The sequence below is a fragment of the Macrobrachium nipponense genome, chromosome 30 (genome assembly GCF_015104395.2).
Source record: "Macrobrachium nipponense isolate FS-2020 chromosome 30, ASM1510439v2, whole genome shotgun sequence".
In the NCBI taxonomy this organism is placed as follows: domain Eukaryota; kingdom Metazoa; phylum Arthropoda; class Malacostraca; order Decapoda; family Palaemonidae; genus Macrobrachium; species Macrobrachium nipponense.
In genome coordinates, this window is record NC_087218.1 from 21,654,200 (window position 1) to 21,666,699 (window position 12,500).

Below are 12,500 nucleotides of genomic sequence, written 5' to 3' on the forward strand. Positions count from 1 at the left end.
AGATATATATATATAATATATATATATTATCATTATATATATATATAATATATTTATATATATAGATTATATTACACATTTTAATATAATTTAAATATATGTATTATGATTATATATATATATATATCTATATCATTATAAATACCTATATTAATAAAGAATTTATATTATAAAATCTTATACATAGATATATATATTATATCTGATTAATATATATTAATATTTAATATATATAATAAATTATATTATATTATAATACAGATATTATATTTTTAATATTAATAATATATTATATAGATTTATATAGATTAGATTAATGACATATACATTATATATATATGGTACAATGTTTATTTTATATACCTAGGAATTAATATATTTTCATATATGCTTACCCGAAGGGAATTTTTAACACGATAACAGATTTGCGGTGGTTGGGTAGGTAAAAGCTTCCACTGACGTCCTAGATTTGAATGGCTTCTTGGGTTCGCACCTGGGACCAGGTAAATCTATTATCGTGTAAAAAAATTCCCCTTCGGTTAAGCATATATGAAAATATATTAATTCCGAGGTAGAGCGAATTAGATATTAAAGGACATTGTAGCTTGATTTATTATATATAATATTATATATATATATATATGTAACTATTATATATATACCATATATTATATTATATCTAATATATATATATATATATACGGATATACATATATATATATATATATATATATACCTAATATATCATATATCTATATATATCATATTATATATATATATATAGATATATACTATATATTCATATATACATATATATATAATATATATATATATATTATATTATATTATATACGTCATACGTATATATATATATATATTTATTTAGTAATATATATTATATAACATTAGTATATATATATATAGTATTATATATAATATATATATATCCTCAATAATATATATCTAATATTATATATATTAGATATATTATATGATATATATAATATTATACTATTATAATATACCACCTACGTATCTATATATATAGATATATATATATATAGTATAGTATATAAATACGTATTATATAGCTATATATATATTATTATATATACGTATATATAATAATAGATATATATAATAATTATATATATATATAATATATAGTATATATGATTTATATAATTATATATATATAATTAGATTCCATTACATTTTATGCAATTTCCTCATATAGCATTAGAATTGGTCACTATCGAGCAGTTTAATATTCCCTGAGCGCCGTTCAACTCGCATTTAAATATTTTGTGGGTATATTTGCTTAGTAATGACATGATTCGGTATTGGGATGTCACTAAGTGGCCACGTGCAGGAGTGTCTGCGTTCATTATCATTATCATTATTATTATTATTATTATTATTCATTATTTATTATTATTATTATTATTATTATTATTATTATTATTATTATTATTATTATTTATTATTTATTTATTTATTATTATTATTTATTATTATTTATTATTATTATTTATTATTATTATTATTAATTATTATTATTATTATTATTATTATTATTATTATTATTATTATTATTAGTATTATTATTATTATTATTATTATTATTATTATTATTATTATTATTATTATTATTATTATTATTATTATTATTATTATTATTATTATTATTATTATTATTATTATTATTATTCAAAAGATGAAACCTATTCGTATGGAACCGTGTGTATGCAGAGGTCAAAAATCTTTAAAATAATAGTGAACATCATTACAGAAAACTAGTAGTCTAATTAAAAACGTATAGTAATATTAATACGGCAGTAATATTAATACGGCATTTAAACAATGTACGTGTTAACAAGGATATATTTTGTATGGTATGTAACGAATAACTGGATCCAATATGTCGCAAAGTCTCACAACACTTAAGATGAAAGGATTAATTTATGCAAACCAGGAAATAAATGACAAAGTTTTCTGTTGCCGTAAGTAACCCAAGCTGCATCCATCACATTTCTATCAACAAAATCTGTGCTTTTAAAGCCTCTGAAGGAACCCAGTCAATTGATAAATTACATTTATTGCTACCTACCCATAAGTCTTTATTTGCATTACTACATATTTGTGATTCAAAGATAATGTTTTTAGTTATATCCTACGTCGTCCCATATAGATAAACTTCCGCACTTGCGTTGTTTTATAATTCCTTCGTTATCTTCAGAAGTATTAAAGAGTCTTCCCCCCCACCCCCCCACCCCACCCACCCATCCCCTGTGGCGTTAAGATTTGAAAATTCCTACGAAAATTCAGTGTTTTGTCTGATTTCCCCCTTCTCGTGCGAGCGAGAGGATTCTCTATCGGTGACGACACCTTCGAGACGGACTCGTGAAGCCAGCTCCGGCCTTAGAGAGACTCAAGAATGCCGGCGAAGCCACCGAAGACGAACCGGAGCTGGCGGCAGATTCTGAAACTATGATTGGGCGTAAGGTCTCCTGACTGCACAGCAATCATGCAATCACTAACTTTAAAAGAGTTTATGGTTTTGTTTAGCTATCACAACAAGTTTGGATGCTGGGCCCGAACATTGTTTCCCAACAATGTTGTTGTTTATCAATTGTTGACTCTGTTCTTAGGAACAGTGTTTATGGTTTTGTTTAGCTTTCACGACAAATTTGGATGCTGGGCCCGAACATTGCTTCCCAGCATTGATATTCTTTATAAATTTTTGACTCTGTTCTTAGGAACAGAGTCTACCATTGGAAACCCAGTAGGAGGAGTAGGAGAGAGGATCAAATGTTTGTACGACATTAACCAGGCGACCGACAACTCCGCTGACCCAAATGATCAGTTGCTGACCATGAAGAAGTTCTATGAAGAGAACATTCGAAAACTGGAAGAAGAACACCGAAATAAGGTTCAGCAGCTCGAGAACCAGGTTTCTCGTTTGTTGGCTGCTCTTCAGGATAAAAATAAATATCTGAGACAGGCTAAGAAGGACGCCAAATCAAGGAAACGGACCCAATCGAATTCTGGAACAATGCAGGCTGCCGAAGATGAAGAGTTGGTTCTTGGTCTGAAGCAGGAGATAGCACGACTCGCCCAGGAGAATACGGAATTAAGAAGGCAGCGCGAACAGGAACATGACCAATATGAAGAGACGATTCTTGGTCTGAAAAGGGAGGTGCAGGTCTTGGCCGACGACAATCAGAAAGTAGAGAGAGAAATGGAACACCGGCAAAGCGGTCTCTTGGAAGAACTGAGTCGTCTCCAAGACGGAAACAAAGAAAAGGATATGAAGATCGACCTCCTTGAGAAAAAACTGCAGCTTCTCCAAGACGAGAATGGTTCACATCTGGAAGACAAACAACGGAAAGAGATCGAGGCTCTCGAGAGCAAGTGCTCTCGGTTGTTGAAGGCGATGGACGACAAAAATGTCTACCTTAGACAAGCTAAGAAGGACATTAAGAGACTGAGGCAAGAAATTGAGGAAAAGCAAGATGGTCTCATGGAAGAACTAAATCGTCTTCAGAATGAAAACCAGGAAAAGGAGATGAAGATTGATCTCCTTGAGAAAGAATTGAGTCATCACCAGAAGGAAAATAATGAAAAGGAGATGAAGATTGATCTCATAGAGAAAGAACTGAATAGTCTCCAGAATGGAAACGAGGAAAAGGAGATGAAGATTGATCTCCTAGAGAAAGAGAAAATGGAGGAAAGCAGAAAAGTGGTGCTTCTGGAAACCACTGTAGCAAATTTAGAACATCAATTAGAGAAAAAATTGCAGTGTCTCCAAGACGAGAATGGTCCACATCTGGAAGACAAAAAACGGAAAGAGATCGAGGCTCTCGAGAACAAGTGCTCTCGGTTGTTGAAGGCGATGGAGGTAAAAAATGTCTACCTTAGACAAGCTAAGAAGGACATTAAGAGACTAAGGCAAGAAATTGAGGACAAGCAAGATGGTCTCATGAAAGAACTAACTCGTCTTCAGAATGAAAACCAGGAAAAGGAGATGAAGGTTGATATCCTTCTGAATCTTCTCCAGAGTGGAAACGACGAAACGGAGATGAAGATTGATCTCCTTGAGAAAGAATTGAGCCATCTCCAGAAGGAAAACAATGAAAAGGAGATGAAGATTGATCTGCTAGAGAAAGAGAAAATGGAGGAAAGCAGAAAAGTGGTTCTGCTGGAAACCACTGTAGTGAATTTAGAACACCAATTAGAGAAAAAACTTCAGTGTCTCCAAGACGAGAATGGTCCACATCTGGAAGACAAAAAACGGAAAGAGATCGAGGCTCTCGAGAACAAGTGCTCTCGGTTGTTGAAGGCGATGGAGGTAAAAAATGTCTACCTTAGACAAGCTAAGAAGGACATTAAGAGACTAAGGCAAGAAATTGAGGACAAGCAAGATGGTCTCATGAAAGAACTAACTCGTCTTCAGAATGAAAACCAGGAAAAGGAGATGAAGATTGATATCCTTCTGAATTTTCTCCAGAGTGGAAACGACGAGAAGGAGATGAAGATTGATCTCCTTGAGAAAGAATTGAGTCATCTCCAGAAGGAAAACAATGAAAAGGAGATGAAGATTGATCTGCTAGGGAAAGAACTGAATAGTCTCCAGAATGGAATTGAGGTAAAGGAGATGAAGATTGATCTCCTAGAGAAAGAGAAAATGGAGGAAAGCAGAAAAGTGGTGCTTCTGGAAACCACTGTAGTGAATTTAGAACACCAATTAGAGAAAAAATTGCAACGTCTCCAAGACGAGAATGGTCCACATCTGGAAGACAAACAACGGAAAGAGATCGAGGCTCTCGAGAACAAGTGCTCTCGGTTGTTGAAGGCGATGGACGACAAAAATGTCTACCTTAGACAAGCTAAGAAGGACATTAAGAAACTGAGGCAAGAAATTGAGGACAAGCAAGCTGGTCTCATGAAAGAACTAAATCGTCTTCAGAATGAAAACCAGGAAAAGGAGATGAAGCTTGATATCCTTCTGAATCTTCTCCAGTGTGGAAACGACGAAAAGGAGATGAAGATTGATCTCCTTGAGAAAGAGAAAATGGAGGAAAGCAGAAAAGTGGTGCTACTGGAAACCACTGTAGCAAATTTAGAACACCACTTAGAGACCCAGGAGAGGCAAGGGGTGGTCATGGGAGAAGAAATAGTTATCCTGAAAGAGGACATAGCAAGACTGGAGGATGAAAAGAAGCAACTGGAAAGCACTCTGGCCTTATCTCGTTTGGAACTGAACAGAATAGTGACCCAGAGGGAAGGTCCAACTGCCCATCCCAATAAAGAGGCACCTGGAATCTCACACCGGGTGGAGGAGGAGGAGGAGGACAGTGAACCTGACAGCACGGCCAAGAAAGGCCAAGGAGGAGTCAATATTGAAAAAGAAGGCAGAGACACACCAAAATATACAAGATTGTTGAGCGAAATAAAAAATTTAAAAAGAGGACAGAAACAGCTTTGGGAGCAGTTGCTCGAAGGGCGGGGAAAATACGAGGAACTGGAGAGCATTGCACTAAGCCTCCAAAGCAAAATGAACAGGAAGAGAGATGATAGAGAAAATACTTAAATACAAACTAGAGGTGATGATTAGAGAGATGATGGAAGAGACTGAGAGAGATAGAGAAACGTCTCTCAGAGAAGAAAATTAAAGAGAGGATGCAGGAGCTGTGTTTAGAGATGATGGACAAGACAAATAAAGAGAATATACAGGCACTCTAGAATGGATGGTGGACACCTTTTCAGCAAAGAGCAGTTCCCATGAGAAGATGAGGGGCGACTGCTCAGCTGATTGTGCAGCCAAGAGTCCTAGAGAAGCATGATATGTAGCTCTTGGGCAGTCAGCTCTTGGCTGGAAATGTTCCATCAATGGGTCAGCTGTTCCCCCAACAGTTGTCCTCTTGGTGTAACACCTCTGGCCAAAGAGTTGACCATTTGCCTAAATATACTTCTCGAAAAACATGGTAGCTAGCTCTTGGGCAGCCAGCTCTTGGTTGGAAGTGTTTCATCAATGGGTCAACTGTTCCCCCCAATAGTTGCCCCTCTGGCCAAAGAGTTGGCAGTGTACCCAAAAATTCTTCTTGAGAAGCATAGTAGCTAGCTCTTGGGCAGCCAGCTCACGGCTGGAGGTGTTACATCAATGAGTCAACTGTTCCCCCAACAGTTGTCTCCTTGGTGTAACACCTCTGGCCAAAGAGTTGACCATATGCCCAAAAATGCTTCTTAAGAAGCATGGTAGCGAGCTCTTGGGCAGCCAGCTCTTGGCTGGGGGTGTTTCATCAGTGAGTCAACTGTTCCCCCAACAGTTGTCTCGTTGGTGTAACACCCCCAGCCAGCTCTTGGCTGCCCAAGAGCTCGTTACCATGCTTCTCAAGAAGCATTTTTGGGCATATGGTCAACTCTTTGGCGAGAGGTGTTACACCAAGGAGATAAATGTTAGGGGAACAGTTGACTCATTGATGAAACACATCCAGCCCAGAGCTGGCTGCCCAAGAGCTAGCTACCATGTTTTTCGAGAAGCATTTTTAGGTAAATGGTCAACTCTTTGGCCAGAGGTGTTACACCAAGAGGACAACTGTTTAGGGAACAGCTGACCCAAAGAGTTAACCATTTGCCCTAAAATGCTTCTCGAAAAAAACATGGTAGCTAGCTCTTGGGCAGCCTGCTCTTGGCTGCAGGTTTTTCATCAAGATGTCAACTGTTTCCCCCAACAGTTGCCCCCTTGATGTAACACCTCTGGGCAAAGAGTTAACCATTTACCCAAAAGTGCTTCTGAAGATGCGTGGTAGCTGGCTCTTGGCTGCAGGTGTTTCTAACCTAACCTAACCTCTGGTCGAAGAGGTGACCATTTGGCCTAGAGTGCTTCTGATGAAGCGTGCTACCCAGCCAGCTCTTGGCTGCAGGTGCTTCATCAAGGGGGCAATTGTTCCCGCCAACAATTATCCTCTAGTAAAGCACCTTTGGCCAAGAGTGTTTCTGAAAAAGCATGCTGGCCAGCCAGCTCTTGGCTGCTGGTGTTTCATCAAGGGGCAATTTTTCCCATCAACAATTGTCCACTTGGTAGGCACCGCTGGGTTGTGAGTTGATCATATGCCCATTTGAAATTTCATCCAGAATGGAAGCTCTCTCTTCTCTCTCTCTCTCTCTCTCTCTCTCTCTCAGAACTGTGCTAGAAAATAATACACGACAATTTTCTTAGGCTGTTACTTTAAAAATGGAGTATAATCGTTTTCTATAATCATAGCATGCTTTGAGTAAGTATTAGATTCAAGCTGAAATGGCGTTTGATCAGTGTGAAATGTTTTTAAAAATTCATAAAACCATGGACTGATTGAGAAGAAGGAACGAAGGTTATGTAGTAGTAGTAGTAATACAGATGTGAAGGAATGATTTATCAAAATATCAATAAGGCTCAGGTTTTAGGTGATAAAGAGGTTAATCTCTCTCTCTCTCTCTCTCTCTCTCTCTCAGTAGCGCGTAGTTTTTTTATTATTATTATTATTATTATTATTATTATTATTATTATTATTATTATTATTATTATTTTAGCAAAGGGAAGTTTCTCATTAAATTATCTACCCTGACAGGGTGGCTTCAGCAAAAACCAAACCAATGGCCACTGACCCCATTCATATTTAAAACTGCCGAGCCCAGGACGAACATAGCCGAGCAATTTATCATAATGGCCTGTTTGACTGTTAGCTAGTGCCTTGTTGGACGAGTGGTTTACGTTCTCGCCTACCGATTCGATAGTCGCAAGTTAGATTCCCCGCTCTTCCGACGTGCAATCAGGAATTTATTTCTGGTGATCAAAAATTCATATCTCGATATAATGTAGTTCGGATTCCACAATAAGCTGTAGGTCCCATTGCTAGGTAACCAATTGGTTCTTAGCCACGTAAAAAAATGTCTAATCCTTCGGGCCAGCCTTGGGGGAGCTGTTAATCAGCTCAGTGGTCTGGTTAAACTAAGATATACTCAACTTGTAGCTGCATTGTGTTTGTCGTTTTCCTTCTGTTGTTTGTGTTGTATTTATTTACTTTCGACGTTCCCAGTGTATCCTACTCAGTTGACTGCTGTAACTCTCTGTGGCGGGATCTTAGCCGAATGAAGACTTGAAGATGCTTTGAGGCATTTTATTGCATTCAGGACGCTCGCTTTTCCTGTGAGTTGAAACGTTCCCATCAGATAGATGTGACAGCCACAGAGGACCTCTCTTCACCCCTCGATCGATATCCTCACACTTTCGGGATACACTTCTAAGTGGGAAGAAGTTGGCAGATAGTGAGGTCTTTGTGGTACAATTAATTATCATTAATAAATATAAATAATAGTTATTTGTTCGCGGTGATGACCTATGCATTGAATGTCCATGTGCATGGAATTGTGCAAGAAAGTGTTATTCCACGCTTGGAAATAATGATGTTACCAGTGATAGCAATCACGAAATACCAATAATCATTATGATGTTCTTCCTACTTAAAAGAGCAACACTGACATCAGTAATGGGAATTTGCATGAAGAGTGTGTCATGATAAACACGCTTCTTTGATGAAGATGCCGCCCACCAAGGTATCCAGAGGTCGGATTGAATCGAAGGGGTAGATAGACTGAAAGTCATTTCACCCTAGAATACTTAGCATTTATCTTAATTCGTCGTTAGAGCTGAGGCTGTATCATTATCACTGGTGCGGCACCCGAGTAAAGTCAAGACATTTATGTACAGTTAAAAAAGATCTTACTTTTTAATGTAAGAAGAAAGTCAAACATAATCTTGTGAATTTGTAAAACCAGTGGCCTCACATTTGTCTGAAAACTCCAAAAGCATATGAGACAAAAGCCTGGTAAGGAACGCGTTACTTGCCAGAGATTAAAGGAAATGTGGTAGAACTAATTTCCAAGGGCTGCATTGCAGTAGAAACTCAAATAATGGTAGTTAGATGCTGGGCGTAGGTAAGGGGGGAGAAGAAGTTGTAAATTCGCAGACAGTTCAAATGAGCAAAGATAATGCAACAAAGGTTTGGATTGGGGTATCTTTTTTATGTTAAGTATTTAGGGGTTGAATGTTTACATATACGCTGATAGGGCTTATGGATTAAAAGGAACATTGTTTTGGAACAGGGTGTAAAACTCCATTCTGTAGCTGGAGCTAGATCGTGTGAAGGAATAGAACTTTTAGAAAATGGAATTGTTAAGAAATTACACACACACACACCTATGTATATATATATATGTGTGTGTGTGTGTGTTACCCTGCAGCCCTGACCGTAATTGATCGTAATGCGTGTTTCCATTGCCTTGGATTTGAAAACTGCACAGGCAAATCCGCGAGCCTCGTAAGAATGGCTGAAACTTTCAGGGTTAAGAGACTGGGATAATCATTGATATTTGCCTTCCCAAAGTTAGGAATAGGCTAACAAAAACAGTGGAGGTTTACAGCAACAGCCCGTGCCTTAGCTTAACCGTCAATCACTCGGTTGAGAGAGAGAACATTCATCAATCAGAAAAGGCAATAGTGCGACACTAAAGTACACCAGAAAAGAGAAGACCATTCAAAGACCCATTTTCATTATGGCATTTGTCTTTCCAAACATTGGATTTATGATGACATTAGATTATTTGAGGAAACTGAAAGGGACCAAAATTCCGTCTGCATTTAGGCATCCCTCTTACTTAAGATACTTGGCGTATTTTTGAACATTTAGTTTCTTTAGCCATACGAAGCAGTGACGAGGCAGCGCGGTTGCACGCTATTTCTAAGGTCTGCATTGATTTTTTTTTTTTTTTGCGAATGTGATAAAGAGGCATTACCACATAGTAAAAAATTTTTGGATTGCCTAAAAAAATAAATGAATGAATATAAGTCATGAAATGTAGTTATATAGGCCGCGAGATATGCTGCACCGACCATATATATATATATATATATATATATATATATATATATATATAAAATATATATATATATATATATTATATATAGATATATAGATATATAGATATATAGATATATAGAATATAGATATATAGATATATAGATATATAGATATATCGATATATCGATATATCGATATATCGATATATCTATATATCGATATATCTAGATATCCTATTATCTATATATCTATATATATATATATATATATAATATATATATATATATATATATATACAATATATATATACATATATATCATATACTATATCTATCTATCTATATATCTATATCTATATCTATACTATATCTATATACTATATATATATATATCTAGATATAGATCTAGATATAGATATAGATATAGATATAGATATAGATATAGATATAGATATATCATTTATATATCATCTATATAATAGGTGTGTCGTCCTGAAAAAGAAATAGTTACCTTAGAAAGAGTACTTAAATAACTCGACTTGCACAGTGGTGGCATGGGACACGCCCAATACCGGTACGGTACCTGTGTTTATGACATGCAACTTGATAAGCAAACCTAAGCTGACTGCAAGTGTCGATAACGTTAACGACCTCTTGTTCGTAATTTTCTGTGAAATCTTATCAAATTACCGGAGGTCAAAGGAAAAGGAGAATGATTGCATGTTGCATCGGTTGAGTTGATCAATATCAGACCTTTTATGTGAAAGTTGGCAAGTTATACGAATAAGCGAGATAAGCAAAGGCATTTTGACTTCCGATGTGTATACCCTGGGTAACTTTACGTACTGATATTTGAGGTGGACTTTTTTTTATAGTGATCTTCTTTGATATTACTTCATCTCTTTCTTAGTCTTAGAGTTTTTGGTTTCATTTTATATTCCAAGAGTTGCAGATGGAACTTGGTTTGGAAACCAAGTAACTATTTTAATTTCAGAGTTGCCAGATTCATTTAAATTTATATGACATGAATTGGCCTGTGAAAACAGATGAAGCTGAGATACTTCTGATGGTATCTTTATTCATTGTCCTAAAATGTCTTCAGAACGCATTATTACTACAGGCCAATCAATCAATGATATAAATACTGCTCCTTTTAGTCAAATGCATCTACTGTAGTCACTGACGTGCAGAGTCTTTTCGTCCAAAGTCTTTTCGTCCAAAGTCTTTTCGTCCAAAGTCTTTTCGTCCAAAGTCTTTTCGTCCAAAGTCTTTTCGTCCAAAGTCTTTTTGTCCATGAGTTTCTGGTCCATCGTCTCTTTGTCCAATGAGTTTTTTGTCCGACATCTTTTTGTCCAATTTTGTCCGATTTTTTTCAGCGAATTTGCTGGATTTGTATACATTAATTAAAGGTAGAACATAGAAAAAGAAAAATACAAAAGATGAAAAAATTTCTTCAATTATTAAAGACATTTAGCAAAATTAAAAAGAGTAAAGGCTGTGAGCAACAGCCATTAAAAATTCAATTTTGCTATAGTATTCATAATGTGAAACGAAATTCTGTAAGCGCTGATTAATTCGACTATATTTTTTTTATGTACCATGTGAGCTATCTTGGTCTGAATCAAGCAAGTTTCATTCTCCAAACTTTTTATAAGACGCCAAATATTTGGATGAGTTGCGCTTAAAGAAAACTGTAATGAAGAATGATATCCTTCCAAAGCGTTATTTGTTCTTGGCAAGTTATTTAAATTCTGTTGTTGACATTCCATAATTCCATTGGAAAGAACGGGTCCTCTCTTCTTCTCCTTGTGCCACGACCTCTCACTACACCCATATAGTTGACATCAAAATAACTGATAAATTCTCCAGAAATTTCATCATCATCTGTGAGCTCTTCATAGGCTTCCTCAACATCAGCCACTGGAAGAAAGGCCAATGCCGAAACGCAGAATTCAGACTCCGTGTTGTATACTTTTCTCGTAACCCTAAATCAGTCATTTTCCTATATAATGATTTCCGTAAATGAAACAAACATCCTATGAATGGCAATATCAAAGTCTACCATCAGTTCACTTGGCAAGCCAAAGGTTGCATCGTTTTCACCTTTGAAAATAGACGCTGATATGTTGTCTTTGTTTTATCTTGCAACAAAGCGTAAAGTCGAGGAGAACTGCATTCTCCAATTTGCACATGAATCCAGAATAGCTGCGCAAACTGATTAGGCGCACTCTTAAAAGTCCCGTCACATGGCCATATAGGAAAAGTTTCAAGGTCACTTAGTCCACTGTTAGTTGCAAATATTAAAATTCGGTGGGTATCTAGCACGATTTTAGATGTTCACAACGTCAATAATCGTTCTCCAATTTTGAGTGAAAATCATACACACAATTGTTTTCATCTGCCACCTTTCTTTTTCCTTTCGTTGACGTTATAAATGTTGCCATTGTGGTGGTCCTTCCTTTCGGTTTGAGGGGCTATTACTAAGTTGACTTACTTTTCTAAAACAAAACATCGCTTCTATTTCTGGAAAATTGCGCTTAGCAGAAACCTAACTAAGGAAGAATCACTGGATTACCGAGAGACAAAACTAACGTAATTTTAA

At 36.1% G+C, this 12,500-nt stretch overlaps 2 protein-coding genes across 3 annotated transcripts in view; one reads left to right on the forward strand and one right to left on the reverse strand.

The window, feature by feature from the left end:
* The window catches only part of LOC135202364 (potassium voltage-gated channel protein Shal-like), a 399,331-nt gene that overhangs the window by 110,110 nt on the left and 276,721 nt on the right, over window positions 1-12,500 (reverse strand). The gene's annotated exons all lie outside the window — the stretch shown is intronic.
* On the forward strand, window positions 4,166-5,852 carry LOC135202040 (thyroid receptor-interacting protein 11-like). The gene has a single exon (XM_064231314.1). The coding sequence runs from the start codon at window positions 4,175-4,177 to the stop codon at window positions 5,591-5,593; it is 1,419 nt and encodes a 472-aa protein (XP_064087384.1). The 5' UTR covers window positions 4,166-4,174; the 3' UTR covers window positions 5,594-5,852.